The following is a 14,582-nucleotide window of genomic DNA, read 5'->3' as shown; positions in this document are numbered from 1 at the left end:
ACCCAACATGTAATAGACGCCCATAAATATTTCTGGAAATGGGGAGGGGCCACGTGGATACACCGGGGATGGAGAGGAACAGGTTCAGAGTCCACCAAACCCTAAGTCGCCTGGAATGAACGTCTGTCCGACAAGCAGACTGGGCAGGGGTGCATCCAGTTAATCCCTACCCCAGACAGGGGCCTGCAGGCAGCACAGAGTGGGAGGCGCTGGCAGAGTGGGCACCTTCCCCGTTCTCTTCCACCCTTCCCGGCTCACTTCTGTTCTGCCTCCTTTGCAGCCTTCCAGGACCACCGCTTCCTGGTGGCCTCCCAGGTTGACATTCATTTCCAATGCGCTCTCAGAGCTTCAAGAGGTGACCCACATTTCCGTCGGTGTCTCAGGACTGCCTGGTGGGCCTTGAAGGGAAGATGTCTCTGAGACATTTTGCTAGTTTGTGGGACAAAGGGACTGGAGCGGTCTGCACAGGACTTTAACAGCCTGTCCCTCTAGGGGACTCTGCCACCCACTGAAGAGCATGGCCAGTGCTGTTGGCTAAGCGCGTTTTCAGGAGCGCAGATCCCAAAGGCTAGGGGCCCTGCCTGGGTGGTTCCCGCAGGGTCCCTACAGCCCTCCCACCACCGGCCTCAGCAAGCCCGCTAATGATGATGGTGATGAAGGCTGTCAGAGCAGGCTGGGCCCGTAGAAATGGAACAAGGGGTTGTGTCCTCCCTGAAGGGACAGCTATAGACAACACCGAGCAGCCCAGACAGGTCCATTTCACCGAGGGGTGGAGCAGGGGCTGTCGCTAGGCGCCCCCCTGGGCCTCCTCCACGCCCCTGCGCGCAAACTGCAAACTGCACCGGGAACCGGATCAACAGAGGAGAAATACAATGTGCGGCTGGAAAGGTCCGCGGGGAGGGGCCGGTGGGCTCGCACAAGACAACAAGGAGAGGAGGGAAGGCCTGGGGTCTGCCTGCCAGGGCCCGCCACCCCTGCCAGAGAGAACCCCCGAGCCCGCGGGCGAGCGCCAAGGCCCACTCTCCCAGGCGGAGGCCCCAGCCCAGCCCCACAGCCTGGGAAAGCCGCCTGTTTTGTTCCCAGCTCCCCCCCCCCTTTTTTTTCTCCTCCTCATTCATTGCAGTTCAGTCCCTTTCGAAGCCTCAGGGACGCGGGTGGCAAGGCTCAGGCAAGGGGGTGGCACTCCCGGCCCTGACAGGTAGGGCCAGTTCCCCCGGCTTTGAGCAGCCCCTTCCCCGCTCCCCGCGCCCCCCGCCCCGGGTCCCCTCTCTCTGCTCCTGTCAGCCGCGCCAGACGATCTCGGCTTTGCAGCATTCAATAAAAATTGAGAAACATTTGGGCTGAAATCGCTGCTTTATCTGGAGGAGCCACAGCGCCGGGAGAGACCACTGCTGCGCGGGGGGGAATCCAGGGTCCCGGACACCCGGGTGCGTGGGGTCACGATGTCCCAGCGAGGGCGCTGCTCCCTCCGAAGGGCCACGAAAGGCTTAGAAGATCGAGCCCCGCGCGTGTTGCAGCCCACGGGTCCGCGGGGCACGGGCACAGGCTCGGCAGTCCAACCCTGGCTCCCCCCGCGCCCGCGGCTCAGGTGGGCCGTGCCCAGCGCTGGCGGAGCCCGGGTCCCCGTTCTGCCCGGGCTGGATGGCTCATTCTGCTGGCTGCGCGGCGGCGGCGGCTCGTGTGTGTGTGCGCCGCGCCCCGCCGCTCCCCGCCGGCCCCCCGAGCCCGGGGCGCGCGCTCCAGCCCGGGGGTCCCCGCGGCGCCGCGGCCAGAGGCTCCGGGCAGCGCAGCAATGGCCGTGCGCAGGCTGGGGGCCGCGCTGCTGCTGCTGCCGCTGCTAGCCGCCGTGGAAGGTGAGCGGGGATGGGGGCGGGGAGCGGCCGCCTCGGCCCCGGGTCGCCCCCTCACTCGGCCCCGCGGTCGCAAAGTTTGCCCGGGGGCCGGGGCCGGGCGCAGGTGGCCGCGGGGAGGTGTGGCCGCCGGCCACGGTTAGGGAGGACGCGGGGCCCCCGCGGGCGCCCGGGCGAGCGGCGGGCGCTGATTGACTGTGCCAGGAGGAGGCGAAGGGACCATCTTGCTGAGGCTTTGTAGCCAGCCCGGCGAGCGCCGCCCAGGGCCGGGGGCTCTGCCCACGGCGCGCCCGCCCCCGGGGTCTTTGCATCTCCGCAAAGCCTGGCGCTGGGCCGGCCTGGCTCCGCACCGGGCTCAGGGGCGCGGGCCCCGGCTCGCAGTGGGCGCTGCAAAGTTTGGCAGGGTGCGTTCCGAGGGAGGCACCGCGGCCGCGCCAAGGATTGGGGATCCCGGGCCGCGCCCCCTTGGATGCAGCCTGGGCCACTGGAAGAGCAGAGGCACCCGCGGAGCGGAGCGCGCGTGTCCCCCGACCCCGCGTCCGTGCCCGCCCGCCCGGTCGCCCGCGGCATACAATGGGGTCCCCTCCCCAGCAGGACTGAGCGGGGGATGGGGCGATGGGCATCTCTCTCGCGTGCGCGCGGGGGTCCTCCGGATACCTCCGCGGGCCACCGCCCCGAGGGCGACGGAGCTCAGCGTGGAGTCTGGAGCCCCGAGAACTCTCCAGCTGCCGTCAGAGCCCCGACCAGATGCTTTGCCATGTGGTGTTGGCCTTGGCCTGGGTCTCCGGGCCTCTCCCCGAGGCCTCGCGCTGTGGTACCACCCGACCCCCCGGGGGGCAGGAGTGGCTGCCAGGTGGTCGCAGCTCGCTGGCTCTGGAGGGAAAGTTGTTAGCGGGGGTCTGGGTGTGTCCGCCAGGAATGGCTGGGCTGGTAGGACCCGGCGTGAATCCTAATAATGGTTCTCACGTGTACTGCTCCATACAGTTTGCCAGTTGCTTCAGTTTATGAAGTACTTTGCTCTCAGTGGTTTACAGCGTGCAGCATGGTTGACAAGGTACTTGAAGCCTTCTTTGCAAAGTGCTTGCCGGCCGACAACCCTGTTGAATCCTTCAAGAGAAGTCTTCCGGGAAGCCAGATGGGTCGAATTTTTACTGCTTTTTTTTTTTTTTTTTTTTTTTTTTTAAACAAATAGGGAAACCGCGGGTTCAGAAAAATCCTGTCTCGTCCATAGCCACTGGGTGATAAAAATAAGCCCTGGGTCTGAGGTCTTTCAGCAATTGGCTTGCTTTTCTTGCCGCTAAAGAGGATAACCCCTTCTAGGAATGTGCCAACCGAGGGTTTGAGGGGCGAGGCACAGAGTGTCCTATTCTTGGGTCACTTTGAGGTGAGGTGTGAAGAAGCCTTGAGGGGTCCAGGCACAGCCTGGTGAGGGACCCCGGCTATAACTTAGTTTCTCTCTCAGTAATGAGCATTTTAGTGACCGCAGGGGGGGGGGGGGGGGGAGAAAGGGAGGTCCTTGGATGGCAGCCATCGTGTTTGGCACCAAGGCAGCTGTCCTCCGGCTCCTGCAGGATTTGGCGGCTGCCTGCGGTTTCCCAGAGTGGGGTGGCCAGGGCACTGAGGGTGCCACGGGCCTTGGGTGTGGAGGGCAGCCCTGGAGCCCGGCTGGGAGCTCCCTGGGATTTGGTTGGTGGTGCCACTTATTACCCCAGATTTGGGGAAATGACTCATGTGCTGGCCCCGCTATACGTTGGGATGTTTACAGTATTATGGGGAGCTTGGCATAAATATTGCTATTTAGGTTGCAGTCAGTGGGGCTGGAGGGGAAGAAAATTGGCCTCACTTGCGCGTTTGAGAAGGCCTGGGTGTGTTTTTAATTACTGTGGGGTGGATGGAAGGGCCATGTCTGTCCAGCTCTGGCAAGTGGGTGGTTAGGATCTGGGGGGCCGTGGCCTGGCTGGGCGCTGGCCCTGGACACGGGGCTGGTTGGCGGCTGATGTCACAAGATGGGATGGCTGCCTGTTTGGGGGCAGGAGTAGGACATCCATCATGATTGTCTCATGTTGGACTGAGAGATCTTATGAAGTGGATCTCTGGGGTCTGCTTCTAAGTCACCGGGGACGCTGGGCCAGCTCCTTTCTCTGTAGGGGCCTCAGTTTCCCTAGGTAGGGCCTCTGGGTATTCTCTTGAGATCCCATTATGTATACCCCCATCCCATAATCCTTTCTCCCGGCCTCCTCCTCTTCCTCTGTCGCTTACGGTAATCACAGTGGCTGTCTCACCTGTGTGATTGTAAGGCTCACACTGAGCAGTGGACGGGGAGAGAATCTGACGGTGAGGATTGGATGTGGCCTTTGTGCTGGGAATGCTGGGAAAGGTGGGATAAGCAATGCTGTCTGCAGGGTATTCGCGGCATGCTTGGGTCCTCCTGGATGCAGCCCCGTCTGTGGGATAGTATCGAGGCCCGGGAAGACAGCCCTTGCCCTTAGCATCCGGAGCTGTGAGGCCACACCATTGCCTGCCTTCCTTTCTCTTCTGCCGCTCTGTCTCCCAGCCCATCACAGCATTACAGCTTAAGGAGTCCCAGCCCCCGCCTGTGGAATGCCCGAGAGGAGAGGGGGTACTCAAGAGGAGATGTGGGGTGCATGTGTGTGTGCGCTGGGGAGCAGTTCTCCCCCCCCCTGGCAAGAATGGTGAGCACAAGTGTCTCCCCGAAGCCACAAGACCCCTCTAGGAAAAGCAAAGTGTTGAACATCTGGAGCTGGGGCTTTACGCTGGAGAGAAGCCCTGGGACACATGTGACGGAGGACGGTGGCCGGCTCACTACTCAGTGGAATGTAAAGGTTGAGGCCTCCGCCTCCCCCAGCCCTTCGTTTGCTCTCCAAATATTTATGGTGCTTCCTTTTTGGCTGGGTGGTGCTGGACCCCGGGGCGGGCAGGGAGAGAGGGGACAGGCTAACAGGGAAAATAGTTGGCAAGAGCCAATGTGTGAAGCGTGTCCCCAAGCACTGCCAGGAGGAAGTCGAGGGCCACCTGGGGGTGCCGTTTGGGCCGGGAAAGGGTTATTTCGTCTTTTATGGCTCTATGCTGTGTTTCATTTTCTCACTCCCCACTCTCCCGGCAGTGAACTTTCTTAGCCACCTGGCGTTTTTTTGCAGATTGGTCTCTTCAGAGTTGAGGCGGTTGACTTTGGGATGAGGGAGATGTTGCCAGGCAAGCCGGCAGCATATGGAAAGGCCCGGCAGCCAGATGATCTGGCATTTCCCTGGGTGTGACCTGAGAGAGTGTGCCTCGAGGGCACCGGTGTGACTGAGGAGGGAGACCAGGCAGATGCAGAGAGGCTGGGCTGCAAGGCCAGTGTGGATGTGAGACTAAGGGAAATGAGGAGCTGAGGAAAGTTCTCGAGCTGTTTGTGGAGGGACCTAGCCAGATTTGAGCTTGGGGAGATGGACGAATTCGGTGACTGGGAATGTTGAGAATGTCCAGATTTGGTCCTGCAGAGTAAGGCCAGCGCTCTAGACGGTGAGCCCCCTAAAGGCAGGGACCCCCTGGACCTCTTATATGTCCATAGTTATGGCTCGTGGTACTGCTCAAAAGCCACTTTCTAAGATGCCTTCACTGACAGCATTTTGCTACTTTGTATCCTACCAGCCCCCTTTGGCTTTGTAACACCCATGTTGGTTTCCTTGTTTCATGGTGCCTGGCTCTCTGGACCACGAACCCCAGGAGGAAGTGAATCAAGCTGCTGTGTTGGCTGTGGCATCCCGATGTGCAGAGCTGCTTGCTCTGATACTCAGGGCACTCCGGGACAAGTGTGGGATCAGCTACCACACTTCCAGTGGATGGAGTGCTGAGTGAATGACATGGCTGGGGAAACCAAGGAAGCCTTCCTGGAGAGGGAGAGTCTGGGGATGGTTCAAACAGGGCTGCAAGGATGTATTTGACAGTGAGGGACAGAACAGTTCAGCCAAAGGGCCACATGGACCCATTCTGATGAGGGCTGGGAGCCCAGCTCTGTCCTCATGGGCTTCATCTGCCCAGAGCCCTGGTGAATGTGGGATAAGTTCGAAGTTGTTTCTTATGTATGTTTTTTTTTCTTTAATTTTTCACTTTTGAAGAAGTAGCTTTCGTGTGTGTCTTAGTCAAGGAAAGCAGGTCTTCACTTTAAAACCCAGTACTGAAGAGTTCTAATCAGATGGATCTGTTCTGTCCTCCACCCCTCTATACATGAACCTATCCATCCTCTATCCCCAAATACAACTATTTATCTATCCTCCATCCATCTACCCTACCATCTAACACTCACTCACCCATCCACCCATCCACCCATCCATCCATCCATCCATCCATCCATCCCTCTCCAGGGGCAGGTGGTGGGCGGGAAGCAGAGTCTGGCTGTGGGAGAGAACAGTGGCTGCTGATTTCATGGGCGGTGTGGATGAAGACAGTCTTCTGGAGCAATGGATCTAGAGCAGTGTTTCAAGAGTGAGCACTGCGTGCTGTGTGGTCTAGGACAAGGTGCTCACACTTTCTGGACTAAGTCTCCTATGGTTCGCCTGGCAGACACTCAGCACAGAGCAGATGTGATGGTTTGGGCCCAGGGCTCCTTTCCTTGGCTTGCCTGTAGGTGTAGTCCTTGATGGCTGGGCTTGGATGTGCCTGCCTCCTTGGCACTGTGATTGTCTGGGTGTCAGGCCTCTGTCCTGGCTTCCTTCCAGGGGTGCCTTGCTCACCGCAGCCCTGGGACTGTGCTTTACATGTGAATGGATTCAGACTTCCCCATTTAGGATGCTCTGGGATGCCCTGACTACTCACAGCTCTGCACTCCTGGTCACTCTGAAATAGCTCATAGAACAGTGGCAGGGAGGTGCCGCAGCTATCAGGATTCTCACTGGAACCCTACCTCAGGAGCCGCCCGTCAGTGCATCCCCCTGTCCTGCTGCAGCTCCAGCGCCTCTGCTCTCCCTGACCCCTTCCTTAAAGTGACTGGGTGCTCATGCTGACCTGGAACTGGCTCTGAAGCCAAGAAAGACCTTGAACTCCTGATCCTCCTGCCTCTATCTCCCAGTTGTTGGGATTACAGTTGTGTGCCATCACGCCCAGTTTATGGGGTGCTAAGGATTGAATTCAGGGCCTTTTGCATGCTAGGCAAGCATGCTCGCCAAGAAAAGAGTCACACCCCCAGTCCCCTCCGGGCATCTTTAAGGTCCCTCAGACCAGACTCTCATCCTGTCAACTCTGCCTGCCCAGAGATCACCTGTGAGCTTTGGTGGAGCAAGATCCTTGCACATAGAAAGCCCAGTGCCTCTCCCCATCACACACACTCAGGAAGGGGTGAGTGGAGGGTGGAGAATAGTGCTGGAAGGTGACAGAAGGCTTAGGCCTGGAAGGAGGGGCCTGGGGTCCTGTTGAGGTTGAAGGTGTAGATGAGGTTAGCATTCCTGGCAGAGGTAGACCTGATCTGTATGCTGGCCTCAGCTGGGGGGTGGGGACAGGAGCGAAGTGGGGAAATCTACATATTAAAGATCCTTCTGGGGGTTTTCTGTCAGTGAGTAACACTTGTCCCCAGTGACCTGAGGTATACCCAGGGACTCCTGGGAGAGGAGAAGGACCACCAGGCAGAATCTGTGAAAGGCCAGTCTGAAAGGATGTGCATCAGGGCCTGTGCCCACCTCCTGGCACCTCCTGGAGGCTGCTGAATAGAAGGAAGCTGGGCAGGAGAGTGGGAGGGGGAGGAATGTTTGTACAGCTCCGGGGGGTGGGGTGGCCCTTGGTGCAGCACCTGGAAGCTTCCTGATTGGCATCAGTGAGGCAGGGCTGATAAGGCCTTGAAAGCGGGTTTTTTTTTTTTTTTTTTTTTTAAGGGCCTTTAAAAGCAGCTGCCTTCCGGAAGGTGGGGGAGGGGAGCCCCTGTGTCACCTGGGGCTTGCTGAGGCCACTGAAGCCTGGGCCTCCCATTAGGTGAGCATACTGGAGGCACCTGCTCCCTGCCTCCTCCTGCCTCTATATGCCCTAGGAGTGGGCACACCCCATGAAGTGGGCAACCTTTCCCACTCGGTGGCCACAAGCCGGCCTCACACTCAGAGCTTCAGTTTCCTCATTTGTAAGTGGCAGACAGGGCCCGCTGGAAGCACTGTGAGGGTTAAGCGAGAGCCAGCGTACAGGTCCACACCAGCAGAGTAACTTGACACTCATTCATGCCCCAGCTTCGTTTGGGGGCATAATTGAGAGGTGAACACTCTCTCCCCATGTGCCCCCTAGTCCTTTGGCATAGCCCCGGCTCCCTTCCTTCCTGTCCTGTAAGCACCATAGGTGTGTTCATGCACACAGAAGGATCTCTGGAGACCCACCATTCCTCCCTGTGCGTCTTCAGGCTTGTTGCTTACCCTCTCTGAGTTTTAGCTCCACACTCTCGAGGTAGTTGTGGGAGCTGATGACCACCCCTGGAGGAAGAAGGTAAGCTAGGGGAGCCTCAGGTGTGGAGAATGAACAAGCCTTAGATAGCTGCAGTTGTTGGATGCTTGTGCGAAACTGGGTTCAGAGCAGCGGGAGGTGGATGGTCTTTCAGTAGGTCGCTAGTCCCAGCTCTCCCTGGCCCTGCCTTCACCTGCGGGGAAACGGCCAGGTCAGGTCAGGCCTGAGTGTCCTAGAGCCAGAGTCTCACTGACCCTTGCTGGAGGGTAGGAGGCCCTCGGCTTGTCTTTGAGACTTCTCCTAAAGGCCTTGCCCTAGTCGACACCCCCAGAATGTCCCAGGTTCTTCATGCTCACACCCGACTTTTGGCCCAGCGCCTGCCTGGTTTCCATTTCCTGCCAAGAAGGAGGCGCTGATGGCTGTGATGGTGCCGAACCTGGCTGTGTGTCCTTCGGGTCCAAGGGGGCTGTGCGGTCGCATCCGTTCTACAGACGAGAGAAAGGAAACCCAAACACAGACCGTCCTGGGGACACCCAGGGAATGGCAAAGTGGAGACTCCAGCTGGGTGCGGGTGGCACTAGAGGGCCTCTCTCCCCGGCTGCTTCTGCAACAGGGCTCCGCGCTCACAGATAGGCTTGGCTCTGGCCTGGGTCTCCGAGGCAGCTGTCCAGCCTCCGACTCCATCAGCACCCTGAGATAATGCAGGCGGGAGTGTTCTGGAACTCACAAACCTGCCATAAAAATGCAATCTCTGTCATAATGGCCAGAGTAATGTTGTTGTAAGTTAGACGAATCGGGTGTTAACGCTGTGTATTGTGCCTGGGGTGGGGGGAGCTCTTCCGAGGGTGGGGACTGTGATACTGCCATGAGAAGCCTTCTGATAGGACCGGAGGGTTGTGAGCTCCATGTGTGCCATGGCCTACCTCAGAGGGGGCAGGAGCCAACGGGTCTGCTTCGGAGATGGGGAAACTGAGGCCTGAGAGGAAAATGTGAGCTGTCTAAACTCAGTGGCTTGCTGTAACCGAGGCCTCTCCGCAAAGCCCAGAGGTCTCCGTTCCCACTGAGTGCTTAGCCAACATTCAGAAGGAGAGTGGTATAGAGAAATTCTCCATTCTGGCTTCTCTAGAAGTCAGTCTGGCTCCCCAGGCCCATGTTGCCACATGGCCATGGTTGGCTGGAGCCGATTCGCAGCCGCCTCCTCAGATTCCCCGAGGACTGGGTGCTTGCCACTTTGTAGCCCATGGCTGCCCTTTAGTCTCTGCAGTTTAGGTTGGTCCCTTGAATCTGGCCCCATTCTGTGGGGACCTAAAGACAGTCGCTCAGGGGTCTCCTGGGCCTCGTCTGCCTCTCCTATGGCACGGGTCGGGCCCCTTCAGCTCTTAGGCTCAGGGCCAGGTGCTGGACCCCAGAAAGGGGAGAACGCTAGAAGGAACACCTGTGGTCTGCTGCTGGCTAACAAGTACCCCTAGTTCCTAGCTCGGAGAGGGGTGACTTGGGGATTCCTTTCCAAGTCTGTCTTGCTCCACACAGCATCGCCCAGGATTCTCGTGGAGAAGGGGGCTCAGGCAGTGAGGCTGGAAGTGCCATCATGGCCTTGGGGATAGCTGGAGGGCTGGGTCCCCTCACTCAGGGTTCCTCACCGTCCCTGCACTTCCTGAGCTTCCCAGGGGACAAAGTGGAGCCCCAGGCTTTTCCTTTTATTCTTTTTCCTCCATGGTGAGGGTATGCCGAGGCTACATGTCCAGCCCGTGTAAGACTTGTAGTTTTAACACTTGTAGTAAAAACACGAATAAGATCGTGCACATATATATGTCTATATACATACATGTTAACATTGCGTGTGAGTGCGGGCATGCATGTGTCATGGCATGTTGGTGGAGGTCAGAGGAGTGGGTTCTTCCTTTCCGAGAAAGGTCCTGGGGATCTAACTCGGGTCCTCAGGCTTATGTGGGAAACTCTGTTAGCCACTGAGCCACCTACCGACTTGGGTTTTATGAGACCAGGTTTTACTCTGTCACCCAGGCTAGCTCTGTGTTTGTGGCAGTCCTCCTGCCTCAGTCACCTGAGTGCTGAGATTGCAGGCACGCTCCATCATTCCCAGCTTCCATGTAAGACTTCTTGAACAGTAGGAGCTGGTGTCACAAGATGTCACCTCTCAGCATCATACCAGTTAGCACTGGTCCCAAAGCTAGCTCAGCTTCATCCCAGACTCCCAGGAAGGGAGGAAACCCATGCTCTCATTTTCCATTCAAGCTCTAAAGAGAGGCCCCTTCCATGTCAGAGACGTGACATGCCCTCTAACTGGAGAAATTGCCTCTCCACCAAGCTCATCTTGGAGGAAAAAAAGAGTTCTGGACTTCCTCCCTTCTCATGCCATCACTGGTACACCTCTCTACATGCTCTGGGCTAGCCTGTGCTCCACATTTTGATCTAGGCTGCCATGGGAGCAGAGTGGCCTTGTGTTCACTGGAACAAGGACATGTAGGCCTCCATCTTTACAGTGTATTCCATGTAGTTTATAGCCCAGAGATGGAGGCCACAGGAAGCCAGAAAGCTGGTTCCCTGCCATCTGCTCCCTCCACTCTACCCCAGCACTTTTCAGTGTAATATGTCTTGAGCAAGCACAGGCTCTCTGTCACCTTGTGACAAATTAGTTCCTGACAGATGTAAAGTCAGGGAACCTCCAAACTAATGAGGGCAGCGAGGGACAAGCTTACTAAAGACCTAATGTGAGGTTTGAGGTCAAAGAATGAAGCCTCGGGCTGGTGACATGTACTTTAAAGGTAAGGTCCTGGGATAGGTGGTGTCACCACCTTGGGCCTCAGTTTCCCTAGGAGTCATAATTTAGCCACCTGTGATATCTGTGTCAAAAGGCAACTGCGTTCTGCATTCAACTGGGAAAGAATCTGAAATGTAACTGTGCCCGCCATTCTCGCTGGGGACTGCCACATGCTCAGGGAGGGGCGGGAAAGGTTCGGATGTGATTCCTTGGTTGCTGTGAAATCTACTTTTAGAACACAAGCTGGCTCACAGCACAGGCTGGCTCATAGCACGGGGCAGATGTGTGCATGTGTTGGTGGACGTAGAGATACCTCTGCTTACAGAGAGCCAGCGGACGGTGGGCCCAGGCGATGAATGCATTCGTGGGATTTTATGTGTTAAATTTTTGACAGGCAAGAAATATGGCTCCTATCTGCTGCCTAAATGGGAGATCCAAGTTTGAAGTCAGCCAGATAATAAATCACAAGGGTCCTAGTTAGAGACCCCAGACCCAGGACCTGGACTGGCTTATGATCAAGGGTGGGCATCATGTTAGGACAGCGGTGTCTCAGGGAGAGCACCAGTCTTGTCTAAAGGAGGCAGGCGCCACTCACCCCTACCCCATTTCAGTTTTGCAAACGCTTACGGTCTGCTAAGTTTGTTTGTTTGTTTGTTTCTGAGAGTTTCTCTGTGAAAGGGTTTCACAGAGGGTTTCTCTGTGAAGCCTGGGCTGTCCTGGAACTCACTCTGTAGCCCGGGCTGGCCTCGAGCTCACAAAGATTCTCCTGCCTGTGCCTCCCAAGTGCTGGAATTAAAGGTGTGAGCCACCACCTCCCGTCTGTCCGCTGAGTTTGTGTGTTTGTGGGGAAGCTGTCGTAGCTAACTAACCGTGCTTGCTGCCTGAATTTTGCTCAAAGGCTGAGAGACGCCGCTGTACGTGCTGCTAGGGTCTTCACACTCACACAGCAAGCTCGGTACCAACTGAGCTGTCTTCCCAGCACCTGGAGGACTGAGTCCTCAGAGATTCCAGAAGCACAGGCAGGTGAAGTGTGAGCCGCTGCTGGGCGCCACGAGTGCTGGGAGGCCCACGGATGCACTGTGTATTGGGGCCGCGGAAAGGAGTCCTGTGTGTGCCCAAAGGCAGAAGCTGCCAAGCGCAGGGGCGGGGTGCAAGCTGCCTGGCCCCAGCAGGGAGAGCGTGAGGTCAACATTCCCATTATGGCGACGACATATGTCCACAGCACCAACTTGTCACTTGGCCCCAGTCCATGGGAAGCCGGAAGGACAAAAAGCATGTGAAACGTGTAAGTGGGGAGAGAACGGCTTAGAGCACAGTGGGACCCGACCCTCCTGAATGGGCCTTCTCCGCCTCTCCCGGGAGGCAGGGCCTGGGAACAGCTCGGCCAGTACCCAAAAGGCCCTTTTGGAACCCACCAAAAGCTGGGGCCCGGGGAGTCTGTTCGAGTCAGGGCCCTGGCTGTGACATCCTCTTGCTTGTGCCCGTCAGCATCAGCTGTCACTCCTCACAGCCTCAGATGGCAGCTCCCGTGGTTCCAGAAAAGCAGTGGGAAGGACTGCTGAGCAGCTGAGGAGCCCCCAGCCCTGGGGACCCTCTCTGACTTGGTCCCTTCTGGAGCCAGAGCGGCGATGAGACAAGACCCCTGCCCTGGGTCTAGGGGAGCCAAGAGAGCAAGAGCCTGCTGTTTCGGGGAAAGGCAGAGTGGCATTGCTGTCCTGGCCTCTCCCCTTGAGGTGGTCACTTGAGGTGAACCAGCCTGGAACTCACAAAGATGACTCTGAGCTTCCGATCCTCCTGCCTCCCCTTCCCTCCCCGCCCCCAGGCAGGTGCTGGGATTTTTGTTGTGCACCAACACACTTTGCTTGTGCAGTCAGTCTACCAAACCCAAGACTTGGTGAATGTTAGGCAAGCACTCTGCCTTGAGTTCCATGCCTGGCTGTTGCCTCAGCCTCTTGAGTCTTAGCTTTTTGCCCGTGAATGAGTATATGAGACTCCCTGCTCCAGGCACTGATGTGGCAGTGGAAGAGAGAAAAATCTCCGTTTTACCGACCCTTGCCTTGTCTCAGTTTCTTTGCTGGTCTGTGAACAGTAACAGCGATAGCAGAAGCAGCTCGGATTTCCTGAGGGTGTAGGGACCGAAGAGCCAGCACTGAGGATCTGTCGTTACAGCTCACAGGTCGTGGTCGTGGTATGCCATCCTACAGACTGAAAAAGTGAAGCTGGGTGTGATAGCTCTCACACCTGTAAACCCAGCCCTTGGGAGGCTCGGGCAGGGGGATTGCTGTGTACTTGAGATCAGCCTGGACTACAGGTAAGACCCTGTCTCTCAAGGAAAAAAAAAAGAGAGAGAGAGAGAGAGAGAGAGAGGGTCAGTAAGATGGCTGAGTGGGTCAGACACTGGCTGTCAAACCTGACCATCTGAGTTTGGTCCCATGGACCCCCATGGTGGAAAGAGAGAACCAACTCTCAAAAATTCCCTCCCTCCCCCCCACCTCCACTCACAAGCTGTGGGATGCGTGTGCACACACATACATAAGATAAATGTAATAATAAAAAAATACTGTAAAAACATTTAGGCTTGAAGAAGATAGTTACTCATAGGCTTTGGCCAGAGATGGTGGAGCTGGGCCCAAATTCAGTGGCTGCAAGATAGATGGAAGGGCTGATGTCTTCAGTTTTAAATATTTCAAAACGATTTGTTGATTTTTATTTTACGTGCATTGGTGTTCTGCCTGCATGTATGTCTGTGTGAGGGTGTCAGATCACATAGAGCTACTGTGTAGGTGCTGGGACTTGAACCCGGGACCTCTGGAAGAGCAGCCACTGGTCTTAATTACGGAGCCATCTCTCCAGCCCCACTTTTAAATATCTCAAACATAAGCATGCATACATCTGGGGCCTGTGGAGCCTACAGCGTCGGCTCCTACTGCATGCTGCCCCCTACTCAGTACTCTCACCTCCTTGCTCTGGCATCTTCCTGCCAGGTCAAGTTTGTGTATCCTCTCTGGAGCCCCGATTGCTCTCTGTCTTTGTGTCCATGGTGGTACCTTGCATGGAACCTATTATGTTTCTTAGATGATGTCAGTCGTATAACGGGCCAGCGTGTTCGTTTCCTCCTAGTCATATCGGGAGATCCTCGGCTGTGAGGGTTGGGTGGTGTATAGCGGAACAGTGGTATGAGCAGCTGTTGACAGCTGGCTGAGGGCCGAGTGGCTAGACGGGCAGAAGATGGGTGCACGCGCAGCTGCACGGATTGGATGGTTTGGGCTAATGATGGGCAGGCTGATGGTTAAATGGATTGGTGGAGGGGGAGACTGATGGATGAGTGTGTGGGTGCATAGACTAGGTGAGTGGGTGGATGGACAGATCAATGGATGGGTAGGTAGATGGCTGAACATATACATATGGGTGGATGGGTGAGTAGGTAGATGGATAAAAGGGTGTGAGGTATAAATGGATAGACGGGTGGGTGAATGGATGGGTGAATAGAGTTGATGATAGATGAAAGGGTAGGAATGAGGCTGGCTGGGTAGGCAGGT

At 56.8% G+C, this 14,582-nt stretch overlaps 1 protein-coding gene across 2 annotated transcripts in view; it reads left to right on the top strand.

Moving 5' to 3' along the window:
* The first annotated feature begins 1,672 nt into the window (after window positions 1–1,672).
* The window catches only part of Ephb2 (EPH receptor B2), a 176,035-nt gene continuing 163,125 nt past the window's right edge, over window positions 1,673–14,582 (top strand). The window contains exon 1 of one of the 2 annotated variants that reach the window (XM_055611081.1): window positions 1,673–1,853. In XM_055611081.1, the coding sequence (XP_055467056.1) occupies window positions 1,793–1,853 (61 nt within the window). In that variant the 5' untranslated portion in view covers window positions 1,673–1,792. The remainder of the gene's footprint in view (window positions 1,854–14,582) is intronic. The other variant, XM_055611080.1, reaches the window with a different exon arrangement.

This window comes from Psammomys obesus, unplaced genomic scaffold (assembly GCF_907164565.1).
Source record: "Psammomys obesus unplaced genomic scaffold, mPsaObe1.curated_primary_1811, whole genome shotgun sequence".
NCBI lineage: Eukaryota > Metazoa > Chordata > Mammalia > Rodentia > Muridae > Psammomys > Psammomys obesus.
This window is presented reverse-complemented; position numbering and strand designations above follow the sequence as displayed.